We start from the raw sequence: 20,420 nt of genomic DNA on the forward strand, positions 1-20,420 counted from the left end.
AAGAGGGGCTACCGGGACAGAATCCGGCGCCCCAACCGGGACTAGAACCCGGTGTGCCGGCGCCGCTAGGCGGAGGATTAGCCTAGTGAGCCGCGGCGCCGGCCCTCTCTCTGCTTTTCAAATTACAAGAAAAGAAACCTGATTTTTGAAAAAGCACAGTTTTGTGACTCCACCTGAACACTGCCCTGAGCACACAGCAAACGTCACTAACATCACAAAGCCTGTCAGCCTCTTGAAGTCTTCAGGACACCTTCAAGGCAGGGACTCCTGAGGCCTCTACGGAGGAGAAACAACTGTGACAAGCAAGGCAGGCTGAGGGCTCCCCTGAGGAGGGGATGGGATAGGATGGCTCTGCCCTCTGGGACGTGCTTCCAGCTTACTTGGAAACACTGCCTTTCTCTGTGCATGAGAGTCAGTGGGCTATGAGGCACCCTCTGTTACAGATACGCAGCCACAGCATGTGGTGGCCATCTCGGGCACTGGCGAGAGCTTCGTTTACTCTTTCTGGGAAGACCTTTGATCAGACTGCTTTCTTTCGGACACCACACTGTTATCAGCTGCACTTAGAAAACTGGTCACAAGGGGCCAGCATTGTGGCGTAGCAGGTAAGGCCACCACCTGCAATGCAGGTATCCCATATGGGTGCTGGTTCCAGTCTTGGCTGCTCCCCTTCTAACCCAGCTCCCTGATAATACACCTGGGAAAGCAGCAGAAGATGGTCCAAGTCCTTGGATCCCTGCAACCCCAATGGGAGACACAGATGAAGCTGTTCGCTTTGGCCTGGCCCAGCCCAGGCCATTGCAGCCATCTGGGAAATGAAACAGCAGATGGAAGATCTGTCTCTCCCTCTCTTTCTACGACTCTTTCAAATAAAAAAATAAATCTTAAAGAAAGAAAGAAAACTGGTTTGAGGGTATAGAAGGGGCTGATTTTGGAATATGAAGAACCTGAGGAGCAGGGGCGGCCTAAAAGGAAGGCCCCCAGCTGGTACAGGTGGAGAGTGAAACTCACAGCAGCACGCCTGGACCACAAGGGCAGCAGGGGACGGAAGAGGGGTGCAGAAGTAAGGTGAGAAGCACATTGCTCTTAGGAAAGAGGTGGACTCTCCACTGTCTTCACAAACTGTTCACACCAGCCTGTTGTTGAGACCCCAGATGCAGGCAGCTACCTCCTCTATCCCAAGTCAGATGCATGGCTCCCAAGGGTTGGCCCAGGAGCACCACTGCCACTTACTGGCATGAGTTCTGCAGAAAACACATTTCCATTCTGCTTGTGAGTAGTCATCACAGGGACAACTGTGATGTCTCAGGGACTCCCCTCCTAAGATGACTTACTGGTGTGCAATGTTTGAAGTGCACTCGCAGTTTTAAAATATAATCAACATGCTTTGAATCTTCAAATATTTTCTACATTTTAGAGGAAAAAGGGAACCTTTAATAAAGGAGAAAAAAAAGCCCAGCATTTGTATCCCAACACCAGGACAAATCTTTTGTATTGTACATCCATTTAGAGCAGGATTTCCTGTTGATATTTATTATTTAAATGATACTTAGGTACTGTGGAACAAATGTCTCTCTTTACAGACACATGGCACTTCTAAGAACTTATTACTTCAAATATTCCAAATATGAGTGCATCATTCTAGAAACACAATCAAGAGGTAATGCTTTAAACCCCAAATGTAGTGTGAACACATCTCCATTGCCATTGTAGGGAAAGAAAAGCTATGACCGCTAACTGGACATCCAATCCAAAGTTATTACTCCTGTTCCATGGTAGGAGGGATTACTGCTAAAACTGCCCATTTCAAAAGCACCAAAACAATGCCACTTCTTTACCTCGTAAGCAAGACCACATCAGATTAAAGACTTTCACAATGAATCTTTTCTTCTGTGTTAAAAGTGAAATGTATTACAATATAATAGGTACATGTGCCATTATTAAAAATGCTGGTTAACAGTGTAAAGTATCTAAATGATGTTTCAATGTCAATGTTGGAAACAACAGCTTAACAACTCTGTATATACGTAGAACATTGAAAACAAGGTCACAGGCAACAACAATATAGTAAAAAAAAAAAAAAAAAAAAAGGAAAAAAATGACATTGCACTTTGTCCTTTTAGGTTTCACTTTCATCTTCTGGTCCCAGCACCGTGTCAGCATCTGAAGGGCGTGCTAATTACTCCAATCTTGCACTTTGAAGTCTGAAGGTTTGTATTTATGTCAGCTATTGTACATCAACAACCTTTAAATACCACTGGTAATATTCTGATCAGTTGCTTCTGTTTCCTGTAGTCCCCTTTCTCAATAAGTCTTGGACAAAAAGATAAGTTAAAAAAGACACCTGGGATTGTGGGATCCAACAAGACATGTATGCCCAATGATTGATCCAAAGGCAGCATAAAGTTCTATGTTTACACAGGACATGAAGGACAAGGAGTACAGTTTCTACTGTGCTTGCTGATTGGAAGAAGCCACAGTCACCAGGAACCACTGAGGACTGCAGGCAGGGTGGCATGAGAATGAAACCAGAGAGAAATGCCGGCACGTAAAGGGAAATGAACAAGCATGACCTGTCTGTTCTCTCTCCTCCCTGCCGAGGAGAGGATTCCAGCCCAGCCTCCTTCCCCGCATCCCGGTGAGGCTCGTGGGCTCTCTTGTGCTCCCGGCACTGTGAAAACAGCCACTTCCCTTTGAGATGAGGGGACGGCAGATTTGGTCCCCACCGAGAAGACTTTCCACAAAGGTGAGGAACAGTCCACCTATGATAGGGTTGAACATCTCACAAGCACCAAAGACAGTCTGAGCGTGGTCACAACAGGAGCGCAGGTGAAACACCTTTCACAGACGAGCAGGTCACACCCAGAGAGGTGAAGTGGCTCAGCCAAGGGGTAGACAAGAAAGCGGAGTGTTGTGTTTATTCCTCGGCGACAATGCCTCTCGAACTCTACCATGGGTCTGATCCATTCTGGATTTCATCAAAATGCGCTGGGTCCAGGGTGGGGCTTCGGATTCTGCATTTTAAATACGCTTCTGAGAGCTGTGGATGTCCTTGGTCTGTGGACCACACTTGGGAAGCAAGGGTCTACAACACATAAAGAGCACCACCTCTGTCTTTCTGGGCCATAAGAGAGCTGCTCCGGTGTTACCAGCCCAGGTACAGACCTGGGACAGGACAAATTTCTAAGTGGACAGATGTCAGTAAGACAGTGTTAATGATTCCTGAGAGCATCAGGACTGTGTGAACAAATGACATAATTTTACTTCAGTAAGTGGAGAAGTCTATTTTCTGGAAATAAAACTAATCCTTAGGAAGTCTTCCTTAAAATGAACATGATAGAAAGGTATAAAAAATTCAGCATATTAAATTCCATAGTAAAATGCCACATGTGCACACACACACACACACACACACACATATATATACAGTAAAAATTCTAAGAAACTCAATGCTTCTGTCAGAATAAAGTGCTACCACTGCTCCCAGCTAAAATCATCTCCTCTTCCAAATACAAGAAAGAAACCTTGAATTGTAAGGAAAATGACAGCGTTGCCGGCCAGCACAAGGCCACAGGCTCCCCATTTGATCTGAAACACAAGAAAAGAGAGATTAAATCTACACTGTCTTCATATTTTACTCTTTTCAAATCTCTGATACAATTTTCTACATTAGAAACCTCCAATGAAATATTATACAAAGCCAGTAAAAGGCTTCCTAATATAAGACAGGAGACAGTGAGCTATTTACTAATTAGCCAAAGTACTTCCCCGATGCTTGTTAATTACATTCAGTATAATCCTTAACATTTCCCTTATTAGACCTATTTCTCTACTTATTTTTAGTTGACAACAATTGCCTCTAACAACATATATGTAGAAAGATTATGAATGGTCCAACAACGATATCCAGTATCAGGTACTGAACGCTCTGCACACATTAACTGGAGAGTTATGGATTACTATGTTTCTTTTCTAGGCAAGAAAATATTTTAAATAATAATTTGCAAATAAACGGAAGAAGCTTTCTAGCCTTGCAGCAGGCTTTACAGAAGCACAACTGGGGGGCGAGAGTACCCTCTAGTGGGCATTTCTGTTTTAATTTAGTCAGAAGAAACATCAATGAAAGTTTCTTCCTAAAATACAATGGTGTTATTGAAAGGGGAAAATGTATTTACAGCAATACTAAGAAAGGCTAGTCTAGGCCGGCGCCGCGGCTCAATAGGCTAATCTTCCGCCTAGCGGCGCCAGCACACCAGGTTCTAGTCCCAGTCGGGGTGCCGGATTCTGTCCCGGTTGCCCTTCTTCCAGGCCAGCTCTCTGCTATGGCCCAGAGTGCAGTGGAGGATGGCCCAAGTACTTGGGCCCTGCACCCCATGGGAGACCAGGAGAAGCACCTGGCTCCTGCCATCGGATCAGCGTGGTGCACCGGCCGCAGCACGCCGGCTGCGGCGGCCATTGGAGGGTGAACCAACAGCAAAAGGAAGACCTTTCTCTCTGTCTCTCTCTCTCACTGTCCACTCTGCCTGTCAAAAAAAAAAAAAAAAAAAAAAAAAAAAAGAAAGGCTAGTCTAAGCCACAAGAAAAACATGTTCATGATAGTCTTCTATCTAAAATCCTTCTGTGCTTCTGCATTTCCAAAGGTTCAGACTGGCATGGCATTCAACCATGCTAATCGGGCTTCCTCAACCTTTTGAGCTGGGGAACGTTTTACCTGCTGAGGGCTCTTTGGATCATTCACAGGCCACACAAAATTATCAACTTAAAAATTGACCCGCTGTAGATTTATTGAATTTCAAGTCAAGCCTGAGGTTGCCTTGGCAGGACCAGACCAAATGATTCCACAGATTTTAGTTGCCCAGCAGGTGCTCCTGCTGTGTCATAATAATGTCTCAATTATCACACATTGTACAGTTATAGGATATTTACCCATCAGGCTAGTTTCTGTGTTTTGTAGGAGCAGAGACTATATCTGGCTCTTTTTCCTGGTATTTTATAAATTGCAAATGTTCCAAAGATATTTATTGAATGAGTAAACAAAACTGGTACATAGTTGATATTCAGTGTCCCAAGTAAGAATTTTGTGAAACTGAAACAGAATGCAGTTGGACAAAATAAAAGCAAATAGTAGGAAGACAGTGAACATCAAAGAACTGAATAACCCACAACATGTGTTTTTGAGACAAAAGGAGTATTTTTATACTAGATGTAAAGATGTCATCTTATTCACTGTATCTTCTAGAAGCAAGCTATTTGTCCCTCAGAATACATGCCTCCTGTATTGAGAACTGAGTCCAAGATCCCATCTGAAGAAGAGTTTGATATGATCTCTACTTCACAAATAGAAAAGTATTGTCATATAGACTTCATGGATTGCCCTAAGATTTAAGAAGTAAGGATTTAAGAATTAGGCAGAAAAAGCTAGAAAGCATTTGATTTGGTTAAAAGTTGTAAGAGAAACGAAGCAAGCATTCTGAAAATATGGCCAAGGCACTGATAGGTAGATCTAAAGTGGAGGAAGAGAAAAGTTAGAAATGCAGCTGGCCTTGAGTATAAAAACTAAACAATGAAAAAGAAATTGAGGTCCTACACAACAAGCCTTTGAAACAAACTCAGCAACAGTTGAGCAAAACAATAGAAAAAACTTACCACAGCCACACGAGCAAGAATAACAGGAAATCCAAAGGCAGAAACAACAATTCCAGTAGTGAAGAAATATGCCAGCTCTCGACAGGCACTACTGGTTGCATCAGAGTCATAGGTGACCCTTTTGGCAATAAAATGGGGGATGGGGGAGATGGCGTGGAAAATCAGGACGAACAAGGGCCAGTAAACGCTGTCAGATGGACCCAGAAGAAATCCCAAAAGAAAAGCCACAGTTACATTTTAAATGAAAGACATATAACATTTCCAAGTCATTGTTACTGTCAACTTTTAGGTCAATAAGTTACTCAATCAACTGTACAATCAGAATATAACATGATTTCTACCAAGAACAGAGAGGTAGTGATAATTTTAAAAGTACTAATTCATTAATATGAAGGTAACATATGTTGTGTCAACTATCAATGTATAATCTAGAAACAATAGCATTTTCTGTAGCGCTGAGCTATAATTTCTTTAAGGACAGCATCTTAACTAAGTCATCTTTGCTCTCCTGATAGAACATAGCACAATGGGGCTTACGCACATGCTAATTCAGTAAAGGTGTTCTTGAGTGCAGGCATGCTTAAAGCCTCTCAGTGGCTTAGGATAAAACCCAAGCTTCTTGCCTTGGCCTACAATGCCTTCCGTGATCTAGTACTGTCCACTTCCTGTATCCATTTTGTACACTCTCCCTTCACTTGCTTAATCTATAGTCACACCAGCCGCCTTCTGGTTCCTTGAACACTCTGAGCTCAAACCCACCTTGGGGCCTTTGCACTAGCTATGCCATTTGCTTGGAATGCTCTTCCCCTGATCTTCTCATTGGCTGGCTCTTTTACACCTTGCAGTGTACACTGTGACACCCCACCCAGTGGCTTTTCTTAACCATCCATTCTAAAGTACCCCGAGTCACCTTGAGCTTATGACCCTTTTAACTTTCTGCCTGCAGTCATTCTGACCTCTCATTTTTTCTTGCTTATGAGAAAAACAATCTGATTTCTCTTAGTCACCAATTATCTCTGGGGCCTAGAATGAGGTGTTCCATTTATGCTTATTCACTGAGCAAAATAATAAATGGATTTCAAGAGTGGAAACCATGAAAATAAATATACTCACTGGTAAAAGCTTTAGATGGGCACTAACCTTTATTACAAGAGATCACAATAATACTGCAATGCAAAAACAAATGGTTTTCTTCCTAAATTCCAATGTTTTGCACTTCTAAAACATCACCATCTGGCTTCCAATTATGTTTTCTCTATAAATACTTCAGAAATAAACTAGTATCTTTTCCTCCATCAAGACATACTCTTGGGGCCTGTGCTCTGGTGTAGTAGGTTGGACCTCCACCTGCTGTAGCAGCATCCCATATGGGCACTGATTCATGTCCCAGCTGCTCCTCTTCTGATCCAGTTCTCCACTGATGGCCTGAGTGGAAGATGCCCCAAGTGCTTGGGTCCCTCCACCCATGTAGGAGTCCAGGAAGAAGCTCCTGGCTCCTGGATTTGGACTGGCACAGCTCCAGCTGTTGCAGCCATTTAGGGAGTGAACCAGAAACTGGAAAACATTTCTCTCTGTCTCTCCCTCTCTCTGTCTCTAACTCTGCCTCTCAAGTAAATAAATAAAATATTTCAAAAAAATAGAAAAATAGTCTATTTATTTTAAATATACGCACCACAATAACACATATCACAACAGTACAATGTTCTTGTGGTCAGCACCTACAAGCAGGAGTAGTCTGGAATGAAGCCACACCAGTGAAAGTTTGCTATTTTAGCCACAGACCCAAGAGGGCAAGATGGTACCCAGAAATCCAGGGGGAAAACTACCCTCCACCACCAGGACTCAGGAATGAAATACCGAGTTTGGACTCCCTAATTCTAAACTAGAATGATCATTACATATTTCAACAATCACCAAACAATACTGTCAAAAAGCGCTTTTAGATTCTCTAGTTCAAAGCCTGCTTTTTACCAGTGAGGATATCAGATACAAAGAGGGGAAGAAGCCAAGAATAGATCCACTGTCACCTGACCTGCCCACAGCCAAGGGCCCACAATTCTTCCTGGAACACAATGACCGTTTTCTGAAAAACAATCTAAGAGAGTCTGTGTTCCCATTCACAATAAGCCACCAAAATAATAATAATAATAATAATAATAATAATAATAATAAAATCATTCATATGCAAAACTTAAGGCTTAAATAGATAGTATTCAACAAACTTGTAGGCCAGGGATTGGCAAATTTTTTTTCAACAAAGAACCAAACAGTAAATATTTAGGTTTTGCAAGCCATAATGTCTCTGTCCGAAAGACTCTGCCACTACAGTACAAAAGCAGGTGAAGAGAATACATAAACACAAATAATGTGTGTTGGAACATGCATGGCTGTGTTCCAACAGAACTTTAATTATAAAATCAGGTAGCAGGTCACATTTGGCCTGTGGGCCAGCTTGCTGACTTCTGATATGGGGATGATCTTGAGCCACCATCATTAAAATATAAAATCAGCTTCTTTGTAGGAGCAGTAATAGCTCATTTTCTTACACTCTAGAAAAATGATACATCACAGGGAATTAAAACACCTGGACCTGGAGTTTGCTTTGGAATAATGGAAAACCTTTGGTCGAGACACTAAGGACAAAAGTTCCATTTCTATCTCTGCCATTTATTGCTGTGCTATTTGGTAAGTCTTTAACTTTCCCTGGGCTTTAATTTCCAAGCTAGGAATGAGGTAATAATAACTTACATCCCTCAAGCTAGAAAAGAAAGTGATAGCTACAGACAAAATTAAGTTATTGCTTAGATTTGGATCCCTTTTGTGCTGAAATAATTTCCATGATAGTTTTGCGCTCATCATGTCATAACAGTTGGCTCCAGCTGGTCGCACCAGACACGCCATCTTCATCTATCCAGCTGCTCACACCAACCACCTAGCAGACACCCAACAGCTCTCTCCCCTTGTTGAGCCCTGACATCCATTACCAAAACCTGCCAGTTCTGTCCCTGTGTGGCTCTCCCTCTTTTCTTTCCAATCCCATTACCAGGACCTTTCCACTTTGCTTCATCTACGGTACTGGTCCCTACTGCAGCCTCAACACTCTCCTATTTAGTTTCACATTTTGGCCAGAATGACTTTTTAACATAACCCCCTTCCCATCAAGGCCATTCCTAAACTATTTTTCCAGTTCCTCAAATATAAGGTCCAACCTCCTTTTCACAGCCTAGGGATCTCTAACGGGCTGGTTCTACATTCATGACAAACTCTTCTATTCTCAACTATAATTTATGTTCAACCATAATGAACTACATGTAGTTCCCTGAACAGTCTCTGCGTTTTTGCTACAGTTCGACATTATTTGTCTCTAAACTCAAACAGGATTATAAACTCCAACGTCGTAAGTTAATGGTCCTAAGTGGGCAGAAATTTGATCTAATTATGGTGTCTGGGAGGTGGGCCCTTGGGAGATTTGTAGGTCACTGGGGAGGGTGGCCCAAGGAGATAATTCCGGCTAGAAGGCTGGTTAGAAAGGCCTGAGTCCAGCCCAGCCGTTGTCTCTCTGCTGCACAGATCCCCATGTGATGTCTTCTCCACATGCCCTCCACCAATGCCACCGTCAATCTTGGATTGCAACATCCAAAACTGTGAGCTAAATAAGCCGTTTCTCTTTGTGAAGTTAGCTGCCTCAGATGTTCTTGTTATAGAGACAAAAAGGCAACTGGGCCGGCGCCGCGGCTCACTAGGCTAATCCTCCGCCTAGCGGCGCCGGCACACCGGGTTCTAGTCCCGGTCAGGGCGCCGGATTCTGTCCCGGTTGCCCCTCTTCCAGGCCAGCCCTCTGCTGTGGCCAGGGAGTGCAGTGGAGGATGGCCCAGGTGCTTGGGCCCTGCACCCCATGGGAGACCAGGAAAAGCACCTGGCTCCTGGCTCCTGCCATCGGATCAGCGCGGTGCACCGGCCGCAGCGCGCCGGCCGCGGCGGCCATTGGAGGGTGAACCAACGGCAAAGGAAGACCTTTCTCTCTGTCTCTCTCTCTCACTGTCCACTCTGCCTGTCAAAAAAAAAAAAAAAAAAAAAAAGGCAACTAAAACTCATAACCTGGCCTTAGCAAACAGCTGTCTCACAACCTAAAGCTCTCTTCCCCCAGAGAGCCATATGGTCTGTGTCCTTACTTTCTTAATACTTCTGCTCACATGTCAGCCCCTCAGAGAGGCCTTCCCTGCCCACCTTACCCCTCGGATCCTCACCCTGATTCCTCATCACGCCTCCACCCCAACACAACGCAAATCATTTTGTGTGCTTTGTCTCCCCCGCTGAAATTCAGATTCTGAAAGAGCGGTGTCTTTTCTTTCTTATTTCTGAATCCCAGGCCCTTAACAGTGGCCGGCACTGGGAAGCATTCAACCAATAGTTGTTGAATAAAAAAAAAAAAAAAAGATCGGCTATTCCCTCTGCCTGGAATGCCTCTGTCTGACTCATCAGCCTGAGAAATTCTTGTTTATCTACCAAGTCTTGGCTGTAATATGACCTCTGTTCTGCAGCCCTCTCTGACGGGTTCCCTCCCAAGGAAACTCACATGTATTTTCTCTCAGTTCCCTCTGTACTCTGCACACATCTGCATGACAACTGTCATGCTATGGAGTGTGCAGTTGGCCTGTCTCTCACTCACAACTAGAACTGTAGGCTCCTTGAGGACATCATAGCCCAGCTGGTCCAGAGCAGATGCTTAACAAATGTTATTAAATGGATTTATCACTTGGGAAGAGGGCTCTTCCCTGTACAAATACACCTGACCCATGAAGGAACTGGATTCACAATCTGAGTTTCGCTAACTCACTGGTTACAGCATGGTGCTAAATTAATCAAACTCTCTAACACCCTTGCTAACAGCGACTAAGACACACACACATCAAAAAAAAAAAAAAGAATGGTTCTTTTGGAAACAAAAACTTACCCGTAATCCTCTAAGGCACATCCCAGCATAAGAAAGGTCAGCCCAATAGCCCCACTGAAGGATAAAGCCACAAGAGCTGTGAAAAATAAAACCAAGAGTTAAAGGAGCCAGGTCGCTGGCTGCTAAGAGCTGGAAAGATGGCAGCTGGGGCCACTAATACAGGGTATGGTTTCTTTTGGGGGTAATCAAATATTCTGAAATTAGTATTGATGGTTGCCCAACCTTATGGATATTCTAAAGGCCATGGAATTTTATATTTTAAAAGAATCAATGTTATGGTATGTGTACCATATCTCAATAGAAAGTAAATTTAAGTAAATGTAGCAATGTATATATTCAGTAACTGATGCTAAATTTGACTAGAAAATACTGCAGTAATGGACCACAGCCCTCACCAGACCCTGGACTTCCCAACCTCTAGAACTATGAGAAATAAATGCTGGTGCTTAAACCACACAGCTTACGGCATATTTGTTAAAGCAGCTCAAACTAGTTAAGGTACCTGCCTATGCCTGCCACTTTAAAATCACAACATGGAGAAAGGTCTCAAGCAGTTCCAGTACCCAAACGCTAGCCAACGCATGAAATCCCTCTGTATTTATCATAAAGGCCCCAGCTGGCCTACACAACTCCAGTGAAAAACTCACTACCAGCTGAGCAGGTCATTTTGCCTCGAGTCTCTAAATGTTGAAAGGCCTCCTTTCCTATGTTGTACATCCCAAACTGCCTCCCTGTAAAACACACCTTTGATTATTCGCCTCTGCAAACCAAAGTATTCAAGTATCTAAAGACTGCTTTCATATGTTCATAGAAAACAATTCCCAGCTCACAGATACTAGTTAGACCTACTAGTAGATTTCAATTCTACCACCAACTGGTTATGTGCCCTGGGGTACAAGCCAAGCCTCTTAAAACTTGATTTCTCATCTGTAATATGGGAATGGTGCCATCTGACTGAGTGAGAATTAAGTGAGACAATCCATGTAAAGTTCTTGGCCAAAAGAGGTGTTCAACAAATAAATATGGAGAGATGCACATATCTACTCTTTTTAGCAGTGTTGTTTGATAAAGGCATAAATAAAAAACACAGACACTGTGTTATTCAAATTTTCTTCTGAAAAAAATTCATAATACTCACAATTAGTTATTGATTAAACTAAAGAATATTTTCCACTTCTTCCTTTTACTTTAAGAGGAGATTTAGGAATAGTTTTTTTTTTTTCTTTTAAAGATTTAATTTATTTATTTCAAAGGCAGAGTTACAGAGAGAAAGAGAGAAGGAGAAGGCCAGCGCCGCAGCTCACTAGGCTAATCCTCTGCCTGCAGCACCGGCAAACCAGGTTCTAGTCCCGGTCGGGGCACTGATTCTGTCCCGGTTGCTCCTCTTCCAGTCCAGCTCTCTGCTGTGGCCCACGAAGGCAGTGGAGGATGGCCCAAGTGCTTGGGCCCTGCACCTGCATGGGAGACCAGGAGGAAGCACGTGGCTCCTGGCTTCACATCAGCACAGCGTGCTGGCCATAGCAGCCATTTGAGGGGGTGAACCAACGGAAGGAAGACCTTTCTGTTTCTCTTTCTCTCTCACTAATTCTACCTGTCAAAAAAAAAAAAAAAAAAGAGAGAGAGAGAGAAGGAGAGACACAGAGAGAGTTCTTCCAGCTGCTAGTTCACCCCCCAAATGGTCACAACAGCCAGTACTAAGTCAGATCAAAGCCAGGCGCCAGGAACTTCTGGGTTTCCCACATGGGTGCAGGGGCCTAAGTACTTGGGCCATCACCCACTGCTTTTCCAGGCATATTAGCAGGGAGCTGGAACGGAAATAGAGCTGCCAAGACTTGAACTGGCACCCATATGGGATGCCAGCACCACAGGCGGTGGCTTTCCTGGCTGCATCACAGCTCTGGCAGGAACACTATTTTAAAGGAAGTTGCTACAATGCTTTTTAAAAGCCATCTGGGATTATACAGATGTTAGGGGACAAGGAAGGACTGTTAAATTTATATCATTTTCGGGGCCAGCACCATGGCACACTAGGTTAATCCTCCGCCTGCGGCGCCGGCATCCCACATGGGTTCCGGTTCTAGTCCCGGTTGCTCCTCTTCCAGTCCAGCTCTCTGTTGTGGCCTGGGAAGGCAGTGGAGGATGGCCCAAGTGCTTGGACCCCTGTACCCGCCTGGGAGACGAGGAAGAGGTATGCGGCTCCTGGCTTTGGATCGGCACAGAGCCAGCCATAGCGGCCATTTGGGGAGTGAATCAACAGAAGGAAGACCTTTCTTTCTGTCTCTCTCACTGTCTGTAATTCTACCTGTCAAATAAATAAATTAAAATCTTTAAAAAAATTTATATCATTTTCAATTCTGTATATGGCACATTTTAATGGAAACATGTCCACACATCAAGAGAAGGTAACTTTCCATGCACTGCGTCATTGCAGATGCCCTTTTCCTAGTCGGCTTTCACCCTTCCACTGCGCCTGACCATCTGCGAGTCTGCCCTCCAGGAGATCTGCCAAAGCTAGAAACTGCAGACCTCTGCTTTCTGTCCCGACACCAATCTCCCAGGGTTCACAATCTCATCTCTGCTTACTTCTTTTTGGTCTTTTTTTTCCAGCTCTGTCACCTAGGAATAACTGCTCATTTATCTTTTTATCCCAAATTTCCAACCTACAACAGTTCCTCAATAAAAGCTCTCCCTCACAAATTAAGCACACACACACACACACACACACACAAAAGTAGCTCTCCCTCGGTCCCTTTCCTTCTCATACCTACCTTCCTTCTCACTACACCACAATTTCTAAGAAACATTATTATTTGGTAGTGTCTAGTCCTGACAGCACTGTGCAGTATTGGGATACGACTTGTCAATTTATTCTCTGCCTTGGCTGCAAATGTATGTATTACACACTGGACACTGTCCAAGTAAACTCCATGTTTACTACGCTGATAGGACAAAAGTCAGCCAGCAATAATGATAAGACGTGCCTGCTGCTAACGGTTCACACAGCCAGATAAATGCATAGCAAACACGCATACAGTTAGAGCACACCGTAACGTGTTTATGGCAGAGGTCGCATAAAAACTAGGGAGGAGACATCTTTGTGCATCAACTTCAAGGAAGACAGGAACCCCAACAGAGAAACAAGCAACGCTACTCTTCCCGAAAGATTAAGAAACGGAGTTTTCCTACTCAAGGGGAAGATTTCCAGTAACTTCTCCAGTGTTTCCGCTCCCAGTCCTCTTGGTGTTCTTGGTACCCGTTTTGCAACAACTGCCCCATTCGAAAACACACACCACGCCAACACTACCCTAAGCTAACAGAGCGAACGCGAAAGAAACGGAGCGCGGCCGGGTGCCTCCCACAGACGCCTGCCCCCAGCCAATTCTGCCCCGTTGGAAAAAGCCTTAGGAAAAACAGGCTTAACTTTCCCGGTGTCGATGACCACTGGAAACAAAGCCTCCTTTGTAAGAAAGGGAAAACTGGAGGAGCAGGAAACGGGGGGAGAGGCTCCAGGGCGGACCTGCGCGGGGTGGGAACCCTGTTTCACAGCCCGGCCCGAGCGCAGGGGACGCCCGCGGAACTGAGGCGGCGTCTGACGGGGGGCGATGCTCCGGGGCCAGCTCGGGTCGCAGCTCCCAGGGCACGCCTCCGCGCGGGGGCTCCGGGAGACGCCAGGCCACAGCTTGCCGCCAGTGACCCTGCAAAGAACGGCCGAGTGCCCCCCGAAACGCCCCTCCACTCGCACCTCAAGGGGCAAAGGAGCGAGCGCCTGCCTGCCTCCCCTCCCGGAGAGGCGGGAAAGGTGTCGGGTCTACGGAAAGCCGTTCCCCGCTAGCGTGCTGGAGGCACAGCACCACGCTTAGCCCGGAACGGAGGTAGCGGACCCCACCGCAAGACGAGCGGACTGGGGGGCCGCGGATGTACCTTTAACGCCCGCCATGTCTCCCGAGCTGGGGCCGCGGCTGCTTCCGGCTTCCTGCCACGGCCCCAGCCCCGGACACCGCCCAGGCCAGGCCTAGTGCCTCCCAAGGATTCCGAGTCCATCCCCAGCAGGCAGAGCCCCGCCTCTACTGATCCAGAACTCCGCCTACAGCCCCCGAAGCCCAGCCCCTAATAGGCCGGATCTTGACCCAGCCCCGCCCTCGCTGGACCAGAACTCCGCCCACAGCTTGCAGAGTCCGCGCCTACTGGTCCTCAAGCCCAGCAGGCAGAGCCCCGCCCACAGCTCGCAGAGTCCCGCCTCTGCCTACGCCTAGCGGAGCTACGCTCCCTACTGGGCGTGATCGTTGCCAGGCAGAGCCCCACCCCTGCCGGGCCAGAAATTCCCGCCCGGCTGGCAGAGTCAGGCTCCCGGGGTTACCTACGTCCGTAGCCAGATCTACTCAGAGTAACTCTGGCCGTGAGCCCGTGCAGTACTGCCCCAAGCTCTGCGCTTCCATCTGTGAGCCGGAACCTCGGCTCCACACCGACTTCGGGCCCAGAGGCTCCCCAAGGCAGATCTGGAGGCGGGCGGCACGGAGCTGGGGTTCGCCGCCCGCTGGAAAACCTGGCTGAGTGAAGGCGGAGGCGGGGAGAGCTCCAGTCCGTGGGTACAGAGGGGCACCCACTTAGCCCCGACGTGCGCTCAGCTCTGTGCGCGTCTGGTTCAGTAGGCTGCGGGGTTCAGGGCGTCTCGCCCGAAAGTCGGGGTTGCGGCGGCCAGGTAAGGGTGGAACCACGGTACAGTGTATGAAAACGCGCCGCTGCCCCTCTGCTGCCCGGTTCATTTGTGGATTCCAAGGCCCTATAAAATTGAGCGCGGCGCTGGCCCATGAATTTTTTTTTAAATAGTGCTTCCTTATCCAAAACTTATGAATGTGTAATTAATAATCAATGTTCTTGGGAGAATAAAAGAAACAACTTCAAATTTCTGCATTATTTTGGCGAAAATAAAAAATAATTTTTTTAAATTAAAAAAAGTTAAGTGCTTTAATTTTTAAAAATGTATTTGAAAGGCAGAACAAGGCCGGCGCCGCGGCTCACTAGTCTAATCCTCCACTTTGCGGCGCCGGCACACCGGGTTCTAGTCCCGGTCGGGGCGCCGGATTCTGTCCCAGTTGCTCTTCTTCCAGGCCAGCTCTCTGCTGTGGCCAGGGAGTGCAGTGGAGGATGGCCCAGGTGCTTGGGCCCTGCACCCCATGGGAGACCAGGAGAAGCACCTGGCTCCTGCCATCGGGTCAGCGCGGTGTGCCGGCCGCGGCGGCCATTGGAGGGTGAACCAACGGCAAAGGGAGACCTTTCTCTCTGTCTCTCTCTCTCTCACTGTCCACTCTGCCTGTCAAAAAAAAAAAAAAAAAAAAAAAGGGGGGGGGGCGCAGAACAAGAGCTCTGCTTGCAACAGGTGCCGCTGGGCAGCCGAAGCCTGGAGCGAGTGACTGAATCCGGGTCTCCCGCGCAGGTGGAGGGCACAGGAGTACTTGGGCATCACCTGTTGCCTCCCAGGAAACGCATTAAGAAGCCGTCTCCCAAGCGGGGGGCAGCTGCACTGTCACTAGGCACTCCAGTATGGGATGTGGGTGTCCCAAGCAGCGTCTTTACGACTGCGCAAAACATCCACTCCAAATGTCTTTTTGTATCTGAGGCCTTCATGAACTTTTTTTTGACAGGCAGAGTGGACAGTGAGAGAGAGAGACAGAGAGAAGGGTCTTCCTTTGCCGTTGGTTCACCCTCCAATGGCCGCCGCGGCCGGCGCGCTGCGGCCGGCGCACCACGCTGATCCGATGGCAGGAGCCAGGTACTTACCCTGATCTCCCATGGGGTGCAGGGCCCAAGCACCTGGGCCATCCTCCACTGCACTCCCGGGCCACAGCAGAGAGCTGGCCTGGAGGAGGGGCAACCGGGACAGAATCCGGCGCCCCGACCGGGACTAGAACCCGGTGTGCCGGCGCCGCAGGTGGATGATTAGCCTATTGAGCTATTGAGCGTGGCGCTGGCTCATGAATTTTTTTTTTAAATAGTGCTTCTTTATCCAAAACTTATGAATGTGTAATTAATAATCAATGATCTTGGGAGAATAAAAGAAACAACTTCAAATTTCTGCATCATTTTGGCGAGAAGCTTTGAGCGTAGTCCAGTTTGTGAAACTGAAATTAAAAGATAAGTTTATTTTGGTGCAAAAAATATTTTTTTTGAGATCCATGCATGCAAAAGGTCTTCAAAAACATTCGTGGAAAATGTATATTATTTCATGCACTTTAAGTAGCTACTAGTTTTGTACCTCGGGGCCTCAGAGTTGCGGGGAAGCAAGGCCAACGTTTTTGTGCTTGGCTTCTTCGCAGGGTTGGGAGTTTTGTCTTGGTGAGGACAATCCCTAAGACACCTTCAAAGCCACCTGATCCAGGTGCTCCATCTTACCTTTAAGGAGACTCCGAAATTCCGCCACACCGTTCTTTGGGGGAGCTTGGCTGTGGCTCCACTTCTTCCTCATTTCAGCTGAGAACCAATTCAGCTTACCAAGCTGTCCCTCTCTTCTCCTGCTTTCTCCATTTTCAGTGGGACTGAAATGAACAAGGTCCCTGTGGGAACTCGGGTTCCCCTGGCTCCCTGAGAAATGGGGAGAAATTCTCACCACCAGCTTTCAGGAGGCTTTCTGGGTTTGCTTTTTCAAAACTGCACTCTGAGCATGTTATTGTCTCAACAAATTTTCATTATCTGTGAGTTGATTCTTCTAGCTCCTCTCATTTCTCCTCATAGCTGGATGGCACACTTACTGAGAACGTTGGGTTGCTAATAGCAGGCTCAGTCGGATGCTTGCGGACCCAGTCCTGCACTGCATGCTTTGCTGTATAGCCTGCCATCTATTCAACATCACTGAGAGTGGGACTAAAACATACTCCACTTTGGCATAAGCATTTTGAGCTGAAGGCAATTGAGAAGTGGATACAAGAAAAGCTCTCTGGGGCCGACACCGTGGTCCCGCTGCTCCTCTTCCGATCCAGCTCTCTGATTGTGGCCTAAGCAGGCAGTAGAGGATGGCCCAAGCACTTGGGTGCTTGCTTGGGCCCCTGCACCAGTGTGGGAGACCCAAAAGAAGCTGCTGGCTCCTGGCTTTGGATCAGCCCAGCTCTGGCCATTGCGGCCATTTGGGGAGTGAACCAGTGGATGGAAGACCTTCCTCTATGTCTCTTCATCTGTCTGCAAGTCTGCCTCTCAAATAAAAAAATGAAATCTTTAAAAAAGAAAGAAAAGCTCTTTGCTCTCCCCCTACTTGCCTGAAAGAACACAAATTTGCAGAGGTGAAGCTGCTGCCCACACTACTGGGAGGGACAGAGGTGAAGCATGTTAGACCCTTACCAGTCCGGAGTGAGCCCCAGAGCAATCTACAGTTACCAACTTGACTTTTAGCCTTGGTCTACCGTGAGTTTCCCAAATAGGACCTTCCCCTAGAGAATGCAGGTTTTTCCTTTGACTGGTCAGTCTTTTTCCATTGCCAAGATGCTGCATAAGCCCATGTGCTAACCAAACCTGCCAATTACTCATCTCTGGGGACTCCCACATGCTATAAGTACGATGCACATGTTAATAGACTTCTGTTTGGTTTTCTCTGGTTAATGTGTCTCTGGCCAGTCTAATTAACGGGACTGCACCTGGAGTAACTAAGATGTGTAAAGGAAGAGATTATTCCTTCCCCTACAAGAACCTCTGTTTCCTTATGTTGAGGATCCTACTGTTTCCATCACATGTTAAATCATTCAGGGCACCTGCACATCAGCCAGACCCTGGAAGCCTGTGGCTTGTAAGCTTCAGGCAGTGCCAAGCTCCCCTGATGAGGGAGTAGGGCTTTCGTCACTGCGATGGATGAGACTGCTCTCCATGTCCCCTCCCATTCTCCCAGCAGGCCTGTGGAAAGCAATATGCCTCTACATGGTTTGCAGGAGCCTGCCTTATCTGCCTGCTGACTGCCCCACAGAACAGACATGATGTTGGAGAAAACAAACAACACTTCAGAGGCACATCTTGGTTTGAGTGTCTTGGGCTTGGCAGTAAGATACTACAAGATGGTGAGAAGCAAAAAATTGAGGTGTTCACCCCAGGGTAAGATCTGGAATCAGAAAAGTGGGAAGTGTCTCCAACACATGTTCTGCTCACACCAACTGCCATTTCCAATTAACTGAATGCTTTTTTTTAAAAATATACTTGTTATGGAAATCAGAGTAGGAGAGAGGAATCTTCCATCTGCTGATTCACTCCCCAGATGGCTATAATGGCCAGCACTGGGCCAAGCTGATGCCAGGAGCTTCATCTGGGTCTCCCACATGGGTGGCAGAGGCCCAAACACTTGGGTCTTCTGCAGCCTCTCCCAAGCCATTAGCAGGGAGGTAGATTGGAGGTGGAGCAGCTGGGACATGGACCAGCACCCATGGGATGCTGGCATTGCAGGCAGTGGCTTTACCAACTCCAACTTACCAAAGACTTAAAAGAGAAAGTCATCTTGCCAGGGGCGTAACCCATATTCTGAGAAAGTCTGCTTTTCTTTTACCAGATGTTGCCCTGGGAAAAATGTTCTTCTGCCTACTCACTCTGCATTTGTTCAAAAATAAGAGTCCTCAAATAGAAAATCAAACTCTAGTAGCTGAGTCCTTGTCCCCAAACCTGCCATCAGTCAAATGCTTGGCTGTATAAGATCTGTGACCTCAAGGGCCAGCACTGTGGAGTAGTGGGGTAAAGCCTTTGCCTGCAGTGCCAGCATCCCATGTGGGTGCCGGGACTCGAACCACTTGCAATCCAGCTCTCTGCTATAGCCTGGGAAAGCAGTAGAAGATGGCCCAAGTCCCTGGGCCCCTGCACCCACAAGGGAGACCTGGAAAAAAATCCTGGCTCTTAGCTTTGGATCAGCGCAGTTCCGGCCAACTGGGGAGTGAACCAGTGGATGGAAGACCTCTCTCTCTTCTGCCTCTCCTTCTCTCTGTGTAACTCTTTCAAATAAATAAATAAATCTTTAACAAAAATAAAAGATCTGTGATCTCTGTCCTGCTGCCTAGGACTACAGTGGATTTTCCAGGATAAATTTTCATATTCTCTCCCTGCATTCATTCAATTCTCTGAGATAGGTTTTGTTGTCTTCCATTTTACAGATGGGAAAACTAAGGCTTGGGTAGTAACTAATGAATAGGGAAGCAGAGATCATTCCCACAGATCTCATGCACCAGAAAGGCAGGAGTTTTAGTAATTAGAAATAATTATGTGGGCCCAGCACTGTGGTGTAGTTGATTAAGCCACTACCTGCATTGCTCGCATCCCATATGGCACCAGTTCAAATCCCGGCTGCTCCACTTGTGATCTGGCTCCTTGCTAATGAGTCTGGCAAAACAGCAGAAATGTCTGGGTCCCTGGCACACACATGGGAAACTCAGGGAGAGTTCCAGGCTCCTCAACCCTGGCCAATGTAGATGATAGAGTCCAAATGCTTTTCATTTGCCGTGTCTGTTTCCCAATGAAAATGCTGTCTCTCTCCTTAAAAGGCTAAAACATGGGGCCAGCACTGTGGCATAGCCACCGCCTGCATGCCAGCATCCCATATGAGTGCCAGTTCGAGTCCCGGCTGCTCCACTTCCAATCCAGCTCTCTGCTGTGGCCTGGGAAAGCAGCAGAGGATGGCCCAAGTCCTTGGGCCCCTGCACCAGCATGTGAGACCTAGAAGAAGCTCCTGGCTCCTGGCTTCAGATTGGCACAGCTTTGGCAGTTGTGACCAAATGGGGAGTGAACCAGTGGATGGAAGACCTCTCTCTGCTTCTGCCTCTCTGTAACTCTCTCAAATAAATAAATAAATCTTTTTTGTTTTAAA

The 20,420-nt window shown here is 46.8% G+C and overlaps 1 protein-coding gene and 1 long non-coding RNA gene across 3 annotated transcripts; one reads left to right on the plus strand and one right to left on the minus strand.

Annotated features, from left to right (window-relative positions):
- Positions 1-1,883: 1,883 nt before the first annotated feature.
- Positions 1,884-14,671, minus strand: LEPROT (leptin receptor overlapping transcript). Of its 2 annotated transcripts, none has more exons than XM_002715941.5 (4): positions 14,522-14,671; positions 10,601-10,676; positions 5,647-5,833; positions 1,884-3,588 (listed from the first exon to the last, which is right to left on the minus strand). In XM_002715941.5, exons 1-4 carry the CDS (start codon positions 14,535-14,537, stop codon positions 3,472-3,474), a joined length of 396 nt encoding a protein of 131 aa, XP_002715987.1. In that variant the 5' UTR covers positions 14,538-14,671; the 3' UTR covers positions 1,884-3,471. The 2 variants fall into 2 exon arrangements, with proteins under 2 accessions (XP_002715987.1, XP_069934443.1); XM_070078342.1 differs by lacking the exon at positions 14,522-14,671 and adding an exon at positions 13,787-14,406.
- A 172-nt stretch (positions 14,672-14,843) lies between these two features.
- Positions 14,844-20,420, plus strand: LOC138850638 (uncharacterized). Its single transcript, XR_011390675.1, has 2 exons — positions 14,844-15,299; positions 20,098-20,420. It is a non-coding gene; the product is annotated as an uncharacterized lncRNA (long non-coding RNA).

This window comes from Oryctolagus cuniculus, chromosome 7 (assembly GCF_964237555.1).
Source record: "Oryctolagus cuniculus chromosome 7, mOryCun1.1, whole genome shotgun sequence".
Taxonomy (NCBI): domain Eukaryota; kingdom Metazoa; phylum Chordata; class Mammalia; order Lagomorpha; family Leporidae; genus Oryctolagus; species Oryctolagus cuniculus.